The sequence below is a fragment of the Aotus nancymaae genome, unplaced genomic scaffold, assembly GCF_030222135.1.
Source record: "Aotus nancymaae isolate 86718 unplaced genomic scaffold, 86718_ANA_hifiasm-v0.15.2.pri h1tg000003l, whole genome shotgun sequence".
Classification (NCBI taxonomy): Eukaryota; Metazoa; Chordata; class Mammalia; order Primates; family Aotidae; genus Aotus; species Aotus nancymaae.
In genome coordinates this window covers 75,410,014-75,424,981 of record NW_026988414.1, presented here as the reverse complement: position 1 = coordinate 75,424,981, position 14,968 = coordinate 75,410,014, and the positions used below count along the sequence as shown (strand labels likewise).

At 36.3% G+C, this 14,968-nt stretch overlaps 1 protein-coding gene across 8 annotated transcripts in view; it reads right to left on the bottom strand.

Moving 5' to 3' along the window:
- The window catches only part of SCAPER (S-phase cyclin A associated protein in the ER), a 522,830-nt gene that overhangs the window by 279,789 nt on the left and 228,073 nt on the right, over positions 1 to 14,968 (bottom strand). For 7 of the 8 annotated variants that reach the window (XM_012457694.2, XM_064382920.1, XM_064382918.1 and 4 more), the window contains one exon: positions 3,722 to 3,787. The exons of the other annotated variant lie outside the window; for it this stretch is intronic. In XM_012457694.2, coding sequence (XP_012313117.2) covers positions 3,722 to 3,787 — 66 coding nt within the window. The remainder of the gene's footprint in view (positions 1 to 3,721; positions 3,788 to 14,968) is intronic. 8 annotated transcript variants of the gene reach the window in all.

The following is a 14,968-nucleotide window of genomic DNA, read 5'->3' as shown; positions in this document are numbered from 1 at the left end:
TAGGAAGATGTGTATGGAAATTTGAATTTAAGTAGCATTACTACCCTTTAGGGCATCTATCATTCTAATGTATAAAACTCATACTGTATCAAAATTAAAAGTTTTTCAATCATCATAAGCATTTCCTCACAGCATTACAATGTCTATATATATAATTTTTAAAAATCCAATTAAGTAGTTTGGAATTTCAAAAGTAAAACAAATTGGGCCCTTTAAATTTATTTTTCCTTGTATTACCTGATCATACCCAATATTTCTTCCTACCACTGACTGATCTTGCTCACATTCATTTATGCAAAGTATTGGTATATAATATGAGCTCTTTATCATTTTTGTTGTAAATATTTCCACCCCTCTTTTTTCTTTATGGTATTTGCCCAAGCATGAAGTTTTCACTTTGATACAGTCAATGATTAATCAGCAATTTAACTGCTAGAGTAAGAGTGAAACGAGTATTCAGCAACATTTACTGGCTAATCTATCCTTTCACTAATGACCTGGAATTCCACTTTTGTCACTGTATCAGTAATTACTTGCTGTGAAACAAACTGCCTCAAAACTCAGTGTCTTAAAACAACTATCTATTTGCTTCCTGCGGTTTGATCTGGGCTCAGCTAGGTAACTCTTCTGGTTTCACCTAAGGTAACCTATGTGGGGAAGCACAGTAATTTGGTAGATTGGCTAGGTACTAACTGGTTCTGGATGGCCTTACTCCCTTGCCTAGGGTGTTCAGAAGGGACAGCTGGGATAACTGAGCTGTCCCTTCATGTGATTTCTCACTCACAAGGAGGCTGACCCAGGCTTCCTTACATGGCAGTTACAAAAAAATAAGAACATGCAGTTGAGAACAGAAGCCACAGACCCATGAGGCTAAGGCTTGGAAGTCACATGTCACTTCTACAGCTTTCAATGGACCAAAACAAGTCACAGGTTCAGAAGTTCAAGAGGAAGGGAAACAGAGTCCACTTCTTGATGGGAGAAACAGCAAAGTTATACTGCAAAGGGGCATGTATTCAGAAATGGCTCAAATTCTCCTGCCCATCTTTGAAATACTATACCACAGTCATATATTAAATTACCTCAAGTATTTAGAAGTATTTCTAGACTGTTTTAAAAAATCTCTTCCAGCTGGGTGCGGTGGCTCACATCTATAATCCCAGAACTTTGGGACACTAAGGTGGGCGGATAACTTGAGGTCAAGAGTTCTAGACCACCAGTCTGGCCAACATGGGTGAAACCTCTTCTCTACTAAAAATACAAAAATTAGTCAGGTGTGGTGGCAGGTGCCTGTAATCCCAGCTACTCGGCAGGCTGAGGCACAAGAATTACTAGAACCCGAGAGGCAGAGGTTGCAGTGAGCTGAGATCGTGCCACTATACTCCAGCCTGGGTGATAGAGTGACACTCTGTCTCAAAAAAAAAAAAAAAAAATCTTCCAACAATTTGTATTTTTATTGTGTCAGTGAGTGCAGCTTTAAAATTTTTATTAAATATCTATTAGCTGAGTTGTATCTCATATTCCTTCTTTCAAAAATTCTTCCTAGAAATTCTCAGACTTTTCTATATTCTCTTTAGAATGATTTCAGATCTATGAAAAAAAAGATTGCTATTTTACAGGAATTACATTTGTAGGAATATTTACAGTCCTGTAACTTTTATCCAAGATTATGATTTGTCTTTCCATTTATAAAAGTCTTTTATATCTCTTGTTAGCTTTCTAAGATTTTCTTTTAATAGATCCTTCACATTTCCTCTTACAGGTTGGGCATGGTGGCTCACACCTGTAATCCTAGTACTTTGGGAGGCTGAGGCGAGCGGATTGCCTGAGCACAGGAATTTGAGACCAGCCTGGGCAAGAAGGTGAAACCCCGTCTCTACTAAAATACAAAACATTAGCTGGGCATGGTGGCACATGCCTGTAGTCCTGGCTATGTGGGAGACTGAGGCACAAGAATTGCTTGAACCTGGGAGGTGGAGGCTGCAGTGAGCTGAGATCACGCCACTGCCCTTCAGACTGGGCAACAGAGCGAAGACTCTGTCTTACACACACACAAACACACACACACACACACGTTCTCTCTTAAATATTTTACTTCTTTTTATTGCTATTGTAAATATATTTTCTAACTGGTTATCACAAAAAAAGCTATTAATTTTTGTATGCTAGATATGCTGTTGTGTAGCTTCAGAACACTCTCTAGAGCTTAGTTTTCCTAATTAACCTCATAGAATTGTTGTCAGGAATGAGTTAGCACACATAGAGTCTAGCATAAGGTAATGGCTCAGTAGAAGTTACCTATTGTTGTTGTTATATTAATTTGGTACTCCACCATCCTACTGAACTGATTTATCTTGTTGCTTCTACTAGTTTTTACTCCATTCTCCTGGGCTTTGTGATATATAGTATCTTCATAACCTTGATAATTTTTTTACTTTTTAAATGTTTTATGTGTATTTACCTTTAAATTGCAATGCCTAATACTTTCAGAACAATAATAAATAAAAGTAGTAAGCTGATGAGTACCTTTTACAGGCAAGAATATTTCTACTGCAAATGCAAATAATGGCTACATTAACATTCTATAGCATAGCTACACCAACAAATGGTTACGGATATTCCTCAATTTGGGCACTTAAATTGTTTCTTGACTTTTTCACTGTTAAAAGTACCAGTAAAAGAGTCATCCATGCAAAATTAATGCAAGAATCGAAAACCAAACATCTCACGTTCTCATTTATAAGGGGGAGCTGAACAATGAGAACACATAAACAGAGGGAGGGGAACACCACACACCAAGGCCTGTGGGGGTGGGGAGGAGAGTGGAGGGGGAGCATCAGGACAAATAGCTAATGCATGCTGGGCTTAATATCTACGTGATGGGTTGACGGGTGTAGCAAATCACCATGGCACATGTTTACCTATGTAAAAAACCTGCACATCCTGCACATGTACCCCAGAACTTAAAATTAAAAAAAAAAAAAACTTTTTTAAGAGTCATTCATGTTTATAAATAATCTGAGCACATTTCATGCTATTTCACTGAGCAGGCTTAGGTCTGAACAGGACTTTCTAATGCACACTGCTTTTCAACAAGACCATACTAGTCTGTACTCCCTTCAATAGTGTATGTGAGTAGTTTTCTCACTGCAGCTCTACTGACAGTATTTTTGTTAATAGTGCCAAGGTTGAGAATCCCTATTCTAACAGATCAGGTTCTGGCAAAGCAAGGCCGTGCTGGTGCTTGCTCTGAGGAGATCTCTTTAACGATTGTTCCTAGGGCCAGTCCATAAAGAGAAACAGAATTCTCTATTGCTAATTTTCATGAGGTTTTAGATGAGAATTTAGACTTCACCACTGAGGTGTAAATGTAATTAAACAACAGCTAGGTAAACAAGGCATCATCATTTTGCTTCTCTTAACATTTTGGATGAGATAGTCTCTCTGTGAGGGTTGTCTTGTACATTGAATCATGTGTAGCAGAATCCTTGGCCTCCACCCACTTGATGCTAGCAGCCCCAAGTTGTGCTCACAAGAACTGTGCCCAGACATGGCCAAATATCCTCAGCAAACTCTCCTCTAACTGGATACCACTGTGTTAAGAGAATGCTGTTCTAGAAATCAGAAAAAAACACCTCATTACAGATGAAACATGATGGTTGAGATATACTTTTGTTACAAGCAGAGACTGGAGAAAGGGATAACTAAAATGTGGAATACTCACTTTGCTTTATAAGGTGAATCAGAGCCAAAAGTTTGGGTTTCCATTAAACTCTCATACTCCTTAGCCCTAAAGAGAAAAAAAGTTTTAACAGTTATTTCACTGCTAATTTTTATAATAAACCAAAATGTTGGCTGTATTTTTCCCCTATTAAATGTAACACTCAGTCTATTAAATTTGGTGATTGAAGTGTCTGACTACCTATGTATCTCAAGAGTTACACAATGAAAAGATAAACAGAGGTAAAGAATAGTACCAAAAAACTGATTATTTAATTTTAGAAGTAATTAAAAAGACAGGGGAAATAACTTGACCAGACCCTCAAAGATTTGTTTTGAAATTTAGGATACTTCTCTGTCACTTTCTAACTAGGCTCCAGCTTGCCTAAACTAGTAGGTGACAGTCATCAAGCTGGTCACTGATCTACGATAGTTCTCACTATAGCAACCCGTTAATGTTGACTTATTTTGTACATTTCTCTTTTTGGAGAAAAAAAGGAGGAAAATGCCAATTTAAATGTTAACTGCTCATCCAAAGGGTCCTGGTGTCAAAGAATTCATCCAGTGATCTATGAAAAAATTACCCACAACATAAAACAATCTAGAGAGCAACGACAGGTGAAAAACAACACTCCTACCTAAAACAGTGAGAAGATGCAAATTATAATAGCCCCAATGAGAAAAAACAAATAAAAAAGTAAAAACAAATCATCTGACTCAGTCCTTCAGGGAGCCATCAGACAGGGCACAACAGACAATTACAATTCTTTGAGTATATGGTCTGTTCTGCTGCCTCCAGAATTAGGTATCTGTACCAGGAATACAGGCTGTTGTCTTCAAGGCTGCTGTTGAGGTGGAGAGTAGGGGATGAGGCCAAGATAAGTCAAAATGCCACAAAACTCTCTTACTGATATTCAGTTAATTTTACTTGATTAAGCATTTCCTTGATTTAAGTGGCCTTTTGATTACTTTCCAAAGTTCTCAAAAAGCTGGTTCTCACAGTTTTTGCCATTAACTATATTGTAGAAGTATGAACTTTGGTGGTTCCCTACCATACAATTTTAATTGACATGATTTAGAATTTCTGTTTTATCAATAAGAAATCTTTATAATTATAGTCAATAATAAATTTAGCATTATTCCTGCCATTTTATTTTAAAAAACAGCTTTGAGATAGAATTCATATACCACATAATCCATCCGTCTAAAATGTATAATGTTTTTGAGTATATACACAAGGCTATGGAGCTACCGCTACCTAACTTTAGAACATTTTTCTCCTCCTGAATAAAACCCTGTACCCATTTACAGTCAATCCTGACTCCATTCCTTCTGATCCCATCTCTACACACCACTAATCCACTACCTCTATAAAGTTTTTGTTTGAATGTGTGTTCAATTCTTGAGGGTATATACCCAGGAGTAGAATTACTGGATCATACGAATATCCTATGTTTAACTTTTTGAGGAACTGTCAAACTGTTTTCCCAAGAAGATGCACCACTTTACATTCCCACTATCAAAATACGAAGTTTCCAATTTCTCCACATTCTAGTTACTGTCTTTTTAAATATACTCATCCAGCTGGGCGCCAGGGCTCATACCTGTAATGTTAACACTTTGGGCAGCCAAGAAGGAAAGATTGCTTGAGTCCAGCAGTTTGAGACCAGCTTGGGCAAAACAGTGAGATCCCCAATCTCTATACACAATTTTTTTTTTTTTTTTTTTTTTTTTTTCAGTTAGCCAGGTATGGTGGTACATGCCTGTAGTCCTAGCTTCTTGGGAGGCTGAGGCAGGTGGATTGCTTAAGCCAAGTTTGAGATTACAGTGAACTATGATGGCAACACTGCACTCCAGCCTGGCTAACAGAGTGAAACCCTACCTCTACAATATATATGTGCCATATGCACATACACACACATGTGTATTTGTGTGTGTGTGTGTGTATTCCACTCATCCTAGTTGTTGTAAAGCAGAATCCCATTATGGACTTGATTTAGATTTCCCTGATGTGTATATACATATACATGTGTGTGGGGTGTGTGTGTGTGTGTGTGTGTGTGTGTGTGTGTGTGTGTATTCCACTCATCCTAGTTGTTGTAAAGCAGAATCCCATTATGGACTTGATTTAGATTTCCATGAAGACTAATTAGATTGTCTTTTTAAGAACATACTGCTCATCTGTATTCCTTCTTTGGAGAAATGTCTATTCCTTTCTCCCTTTGTCACTGAGCTGTATTTTTATTATTGGGATGTAAGAATTCTTTATATATTCTGGATATAAATCCTTCATTAGTAGGTTAGCTTTTCACTTTCTTGATGAGATCTTTTGAAGCACACAATTTTAATTTCGATTTAATCCAATTTATGTTTTTGTTGCTTACCATTTTATAATTTCTGTCCAGCAAAGTCTTTTTTTCTTTTTAATTTCATTTATTGATGAAATCTTTTATGATGTTTTAAGTTGCTCTCAACCAACAGCTCACAATTTTAACAACCATAAATAATGACATTTTTATTTTTCCCTTTGTGATTCTATTTCCCCCTCAATCTTACAAAATTGACAATATCCAGTTTAATATAAAATAGAAATGGTAGTGACAGATATATTCTGTCCCAAAAGGGAGTGCTTTCAATAGTTAATCACTAAGTATGATATGTTCTCTAAAGTTTGGGTTGATATCTTTTACCAGATTGAGCAGGTTTCCCTCAATAATCTTACTCTGTTAAAGAGGTTTTTCTATTGGACAGATGTATGGTTTTTTTCTAAGTCTATTCAGAGTATTAGAATTTTTCTTCATAAAAATTTTCTATTAATGTGGTTAATTATACTGATTCATTTTCAAATAACCAATCTTATGTTTCAATAATTATAAAATAGGATTTTCTGCAAGGAGATAAACTATGCCGAGAATGACAAAATATTGGTCATTGCTATATTTTAAAAACAGGAACACTTATGTATTTGGCTATTTCCTTTAAAAATATTCTTAGTGCGGTTTCAAATTCTCATACAGCATTTAATATGTGATAAGCACTTTACATGAATTTATTTAATTTTCATAATAAACCTGCAAGTTAGGTAACCATTTTACAGATGTGGAAACTGAGACATTAACAGGTTAAGAAGCTTACTCAAGGTTACAGGACATAGATGAATACAAACCTGGTGTATTTAGATCTAGAGTCTAATAGAAAATGTCTGTCTTGTTCTTAAAAACAAAAAGGAAGGTAAATAGGAGAAAAACAGGGTTCTTTTGATAGAAATAGACATTTTATATGCTAGAATAAAGAGACTGATCACACGCTGAAATTTCACTTTTAAAAGAATTGAGTCAAACCTATACCCGAAGTATCTGAATATAAATTATTTTCAAATTCTTGCTTAACTACTCCTCTTAACATAAACAGGACTTGGCTACTTGCTCACCCAGCAGGAACAAGAAAAGGACACACTGGGGGTCAAAGTAATTATCACACAGCATAAAACAATATTTGCATTTTGGTAACATCATACAGAATAAGATGTAGCATGATAAAACTGGAGAGTTAGGCAAGAAAGAAGTACAAGGAAAATGGACAGTCTTTTTTGAGTTGATCACCATCACTATCATCATCAATACTTTTAAATGACTTTGTCTAAATGAAGAACATGTTGTCACTGAATATGGACACTGGAGACACAGAGTTCATTTGAATTCTACCAATTAATAGCTATGAAGTTTTAGTCAGGTTAGTTCTCTGAACCTTAGTTTTGTCATCTCTAAAATAAGCAGGATGATGTTAACCTCCCAATTATAAGCAATCAATGAGAAAATGGTTGAAAAACATGTTACTCAGACAAAAATCAAATGAATGTTAGTTCTCTTTACTGCTGAAATGTTATAAAGGCCCAAATACAATCTATATTCAGATGTAAATGTACCAAGACAATTATACTTGATACCTTGATTATCGACATTCTTTCTTTATTTTCTAATCTATCCTAAATTTTCCTACACTTTATTTTTTGACTGTTAATAATGATTATTTTAAAAGCTTACTGATACTGCTTTTTCCATATACTTCAAGGCAGCTACATTACACATAATATTTAGCAACTAGGAAGGATTACTCAGTAGTTCAGAACTAGCAGAAAGTTAAAAGTACAACTTTTGTTTTGTATTCTTCATTTTATTTTTGGAATAATCAATATAGCATCAGAATATTAATATTACATTAAAATATAGCGATTACTTTTTTCCTCATAATTTCATCTACAGTACACCGTAATGTAAGCCTTTATTACCTCATGCCTGGATCAGTAAAATAACCTGCTATTCACCATGCTCTCAACCTTCTAATATTACTAGCAATGCACAGATGGCAAATTTTTCCAAACGACCAATTTTCCGATGTTATTCCTTTTACAGTACACTGATTTCTTTCCAAGGGATCTTGTAACTAGCTAACCAGCATTCAAGACTCCTTATTTTGACCCTTTTATACTTTTTCAACTTTACATTCTTTGACATCATCATCTATATTGTATACATTTGGACTTTTAGACTCCAGTTAGAGACATTTTGAGATTTTTTTTCTTTCCTAAGGTTTTTGAGACATTTTCACCATTTAGGGTACTGCCACTAGGGGGTAGTAGAGCTTGATTAACACCAGTACATAGTCAGAAGGTAGAGTTAAGAGGAAACTATTTCTTTTACAAAAACAGGTTTCAACTAAAAAAGATAAGGAGACACTGAACAAGTTTACAAATGGACATACTATCTACTATTTGCGCTAGGATATCCCCTGGAGAGCTCGAACTGACTTACTACAGCCACAGACACATCACCTCTATCTGCTCCCTATTTCAGTCAAGGACATCTGCATACATGCTACATGCTCTAGGGTTAGGGTCACCATCAATTTCTTCCTGTCTCCCTCCCTCACATCAGGACATCCACAGAATTTATTTCAGATTAGTTTCTCCAATCCATCTCCTTCAATACATGCCAATATTGAACGTTGTTCAATAAAGATCAAACTTGAACTACAATTCAACTACTGTTGAACTACCTCACATGAATAACTTACTTCATGTGAGGAAGTGTGGATCTTATCATCATTCTTCGTTAGCCTAAGTTATCCTCATTTGTAAGATGAGGGAATAAAAAGCAGCTAAACTTTTAGGGTCTTCTAACTATAAGATTTCATGATATTAAATTCCTATAAACAATAGGCAAATCAAATTGTTAGGTAAGAGCTTACTGAAATGTAAATTCTTCCCCTAAAACCAAGTGAATCAGACTCAATAGGCTGAAGGACCACGAATCTACCTTTTGAAAATGATTCCAAATAATTCTGATGCAGGATCTGATCTGATGAAGAACTACAGTTTGAAAAGCACTACCATGTTTTATGATTTGATTCACGTTAAGACAATAATTATTATCAACTCAAACAATAATTAGTATTCTTTGAGTTCTTTCTCATGGACTAAAGCCAGCAGGTTTTAGAGTATGATCTGGCCCCGGGGGTCAGAGAGTGTCTTTAGAAGGTATTCAAGATCAAAACTTTTTCATTCCCATTCTCTTACAAGCACACAGTACAGCTGAGGCTACATGACATGTAATATTAAAACAGACTGAATACAGAAGCAGATGTGAGAATTCAGCTCTCTTTATTAAGCTGGACATTAATTTGCAAAAAGGTAAAATAATGTGACTCTTTTCACTAATTTTTTGTTTTGGAAAAGTTGTTTATATAAAAATATGTTATTCATGTGAACAAATAATAATTTTATATTATTTCTAAATGTTTGATACATTTTCTAAAGAATTTGTTACTTTTCATTTCTAACATGATAAATGTTAATAAATATATCCAAATAACAAAAGGATATTTGAGGTCCTCAATAACTTTTACAAATGTAAAAACCTAAAAGTCTGAGAACTGCTTTCATACTAACAGTACACTCTGGAGTCCTCACTAACTTTTATGACCATAAAAACAAAAAAAAAAATCTGAGAATTGCTTTACACATGTCATCAAAGCCTGTCTCAAGAGCTTCAACAATTCCCCCAGTCCCCAGTACAAAACCTAAACTACTTACACGTATCTGAGCACAGTCCTACTTTAAAATTTTTGAAATTGCCTTGCTCTACTTTATTTTTTTAGCCAACGATATCACAGCTCCATTAAAGCAAAATATGCAAATATATAAACCAAAGAAAAATATTTTCCTAATTCCATTGCCAAATATACTCTCCCAGACACATACTCATGCTTCTGTGTCTTCTTTTAGTCTTATTCTCTGTACACGATGTGAATTTTTAAGAGTATCTTTAGTTACTCTATATAGTCACCCTCTGTAACCATGGGTTCAGCATCCATGTAGTCAATCAACTGTGGATCAAAAATATTTGTGGAAAAAACATAGAGTATTGTGTCTATTGAAAACATACATTTTGTTCCTTGTCATTATTCCCTAAACAATATAGTGTAACAACCTTACATAACATATGCATTGCATTACATATTATAAGTAATCTAGAGACAATTCAAAATATATGGGAGATGTGTATAGATTACATGCAAATACTGCATCATTTTTTATCAGGGACTTGAACATCCCTGGATTTTGGTATCTGCAGGGGTTCCTAGAACCCTATGAGGGATGACTATATACAAAATGTGTGATTTATCCATTTTCACTTTATACATCATAAGCATATGCCCATTTTACATATTCTTCTGAAAATATTATGTGTCATAATTTACTTAATCATCTCATTTTTAGTTACCTGATTTTTTTTTTTTTTGAGAAGGAGTCTCACTCTGTTGCCCAGGCTGGAGTGCAATGGTGCAATCTCGGCTCACTGCAACCTCTGTCGCCCGGGTTCAAGTGATTCTCCTGCCTCAGCCTCCCGAGTAGCTGAGATTACAGGTGCCCGCCCCCACTCTCAGCTATTTTTTTTTTTTTTGAGACAGAGTCTCTTTCACCAGGCGCCAGGCTGGAGTGCAGTGGCGTGATCTCAGCTTGCCGCAACCTCCGCCTCCCGGTTTCAAGCAATTCTCCTGCCTCAGCCTCCTGAGTAGCTGGGATTACAGGTGCACACCACCATACCCAGCTAATTTTTGTATTTTTTAGTAGAGACAGGGTTTCACTATGTTTGTCAGGATGGTCTCGATCTCTTGCCCTCATGATCCACCCACCTCCGCCTCCCAAAGTACTGGGATTATAGGCGTGAGCCACCACGTCCAGCAATTTTTGTATTTTTAGTAGAGACGGAGTTTCACCAGGTTGGCCAGGCTGGTCTCAAACTCCTTACCTCAGGTGATCCACTTGCCTCGGCCTCCCAAAGTGCTGGGATTACAGGCATGAGCCACTGTGTCCAGCCAGTTACCTGAACTTTTATCCTAGTTTTTGCTCTTATGAATACCGATACAATGAACACTCATAGACTACTTTAATTTTGCTCATAATCATAAAAATTCTGCCTTAGCACAGCACCCAAGGCACAATAAGAGCTCAGTAAAGATTGGCCTTTTTTGTTTTATTTTTACTATCATCATTATTATAAGCAGTCTTTCCAGACTGCCCCAGTCATACTTAAGTTTATCCTCCCTGGAATTTACCTAATACTTATTTGTACCTTTCTTTTGCTACTTCGCACACTGCCTCAGGAAACGATTATTTATATATATCATTTACCGCTCTTAATATATTGTATACTTGAGAAGGTTAGAAATTATGTTCTATACACTTTTGTATGCTGATAAGTATTTAAATGTGTTGAATGAATTCCTTAAGATCACAAATAACCAAATATTTTTTTCACAACACATGAATGGGTGTTCAAAGTATTGAAAAACTAGATTTAACATTAGATTTCACCTCAAAGTTTTGTCAGAATCCTGTAACATTTGTTAAAACTTATGTCTTTCCCTGTCTCTCCTCTGTTCAACTTAGGACTCCTATCCAGGGTCAGACCCTCTGTCAATTCTAACACAAAAATTTACTCTATGTCAATTCTTGTACCAATGTAAATTTAACATACACCTGTGTGTTTTTTATCTATATCTAAATTTATATATAAATATTCATGAAGGACTGGTTCCAGGATCCCCATAGATACCTAAATCTGCAAGTGCTCAAGTCCCTGAAGTAAAAAGGCATAGTACACTTGACCCTCCCTATCTGCAGGCTCTGCATGTGGAACCCATAGATACGGAGGGCTGATTCTGACTGTAGATACACCAACACACACACATCCCCCTCATCCTCTCATTCCTCTCCCTGTTCCATTTGAGAATATCTTCTTGATGGTCAATTACTGTTAAAGATAGGAAGTCTGTTAGCCACGACTGATTATCACTGGACACTGAAGCTGATGTCCAAGCTGATATTGAAGCTGCTAATACTGCAGACAGAGGTCCAGCTATGTACAATGAAAAACTGAGTTCCCATGTTGCTCTTTCAGTGCTCTCTCCTCTCCTATTCCTACCCCCACACAAACTGCAGCTCAACGACAATCTATTCCACAAATCTAATTCCTTTCTCTTCATCCCTCTGCACAAAAATCCAGTCCAATGATTAGAACTTTATTGCCTATCTTGCTTTTCTTAGTCCTCTTTGCCAAACTATGGACTCTTTCCACCCAAATTGCAGCAGCAAAGTTCTGACTCATAGCGACTCCTTTTCCAAAGTAAATCTGCCTGTCAAAACGTTCAAGCAACCACATGTACTCTCACAGTTCTTCATCATATATAGGTTATACAGAACCCTACTAATTAATTTGAGAACACGTATCCACAGTTTAAAATAGTTCTGGCTTTGCCTGTAGGAAGTTTCCCTCATCCCAATGCTTGGAGAAAAATCAAGTATCTTTAGTTTTAATTCACCTTGAGTCAGGTCCTAAAAGCATTATCTTCACCATCTGTATTATGAAACCTGGGGCAAACCATCATGCCTTGAGCCTGAATTCCAATTTATGATAGTAATACGCAATTTGTTTCTCCCTTTTTAAAAGGCCAAAGAAATCTTAGTGATAAGAACCACAAAGCTCACAATCCAATCTCATTTAATTCTTCCACAAATTTTTACTGGACACCTACCATGTGCAGAAAACTAAAAACAAAAATCCTCGTTAAATTTATTTTCTAGTAGGAGAAAGATAATGTGTAAACATATGAACAGTTGAAATATACAGTACTTTAGATGATGGTTAAGTGCATCGGTAAAAAATTAAGTTGGGAAAAGAGAAGGTTGAAGTGGAGGTTATTATTTTATTAAGGCCTTGACAATTTTTGCTTCCAGCCACAATTGAGTAACTAGTATCATCCTTTCTGTTACAAGCAACTTAGAAATTTTTAAATATATGAATTTTTTCATATATAGACAACTTTCAGCACAGGACTGAAATCCCTAAAAAAAAGAAAGCAAGTGAAATAAGTCCTATGACTGTCTCACCCTTTGTACCTGAAGGCACTTTCCAGATAGCAACATATGGAGGGGAGGGAAGTAGCCAAAACAGTGTAAGTCTGAGCTAAGAAAAAGTCAGAATTAGTGGGGCAGAGTAGCAAAGTGAAAAGATGTATGCAGAGAAGGTCTACAAATCTTCAGAGAGGCCCCACTGAGTCTCTGGCCATATCAATCTGCTGAATGAGCAGGCAAGAACCTCCAAAACTGAGGAAAAAATAACTATCAAGGAACTGTAAGCTGAACAAGTACTGGAGCTTTCATAAAGCTGGAAACTGTTTGCACTTCAACTGTTATATTTGAGAAGACTTACTGAACATCCTAGTCATTCTGTAGAGTTCACAAAGGACATACCTCAGAAGGACGAATGACGGAGCCCTAGGATTAAAGGTTACTCTACATCAAACTAACGAAGTTTAAAACCACATTTTCAAAGACAAAAGCAGACCTACAAGGCCGGGCGCGGTGGCTCAAGCCTGTAATCCCAGCACTTTGGGAGGCCGAGGCGGGTGGATCACGAGGTCAAGAGATCGAGACCATCCTGGTCAACATTGTGAAACCCCGTCTCTACTAATACAAAAAAATTAGCTGGGCATGGTGGCGCGTGCCTGTAATCCAAGCTACTCAGGAAGCTGAGGCAGGAGAATTGCCTGAACCCAGGAGGCGGAGGTTGCGGTGAGCCGAGATCGCGCCATTGCACTCCAGCCTGGGTAATGAGAGCGAAACTCCGTCTCAAAAAAAAAAAAAAAAAAAAAAAAAAAAAAAAAAGCAGACCTACAAGTTTAAATAATGCATTACAGAATTAAATTCTACATTCTCTTAAAGAAAACAATAAAACACATAGAGCAATGTAGCACTGATATTGTCCAATATATGGAAAAAAATACTAATAACAAAATTACTAAGCATGAAAAGCAGAAAATATAAGCCATACAAAGGAGAAAAATCAGCCAAAAAGCAGGAAATGGAATGATAGATATAATGGATGTCAAGACAATTCATAAACATATTAAATCAAAAAAATGAAAACATGAACATAATTTAAAAAACAACAAGAAACTGAAACTGTAAAACCAATCAAATAGGACTCCTAGAAATGACAAATATAACACATGAAATAAAAACATCACTGGATGATTTTTAAAGCAAATCAAATACAGTAGAAAAAAGATCCCACAGGACACAGAACTATCCAAACTAGAGAGAAAAAAGACTAAGCTATGGAACAATAGAAAATGTTCTGTATTAAGTACAACTGGAATCAGAAAATAGAAGAGAAATAGACTGAGGCAGAAAAAACTTTTCGAAGAAGCAATGGCCAAAATTTTTCCAAATTTGGGGGAAAACATAAACTCAAAGATTCAAGAAACTAAATGAATATCAAGCAGGATAAACACAAAGAAAACCATACCAAGAAGAGTTCCTGACCTGCCTGGGCAATACAATGATACAGGAGGTAGAAACAGATAGTAGGGATAAGAAAGTCCTCAGTAAGGTTTCCTTTTAATGAAAAAGCAGCCTGACAAATTAAGCTGCAGGCATAGATAAGCATATGGAACCAAAAGAGAGCCCGCATAGCCAAGTCAATTCTAAGCAAAAAGAACAAAGCAGGAGGCATCACACTACCAGACTTCAAACTATACTACAAGGCTACAGTAATCAAAACAGCATGGTACTGGTACCAAAACAGAGATATAGACCAATGGAACAGAACAGAGGCCTCGGAGGCAACACAACACATCTACGACCATTTGATCTTTGACAAACCTCACAAAAACAAGCAATGGGGAA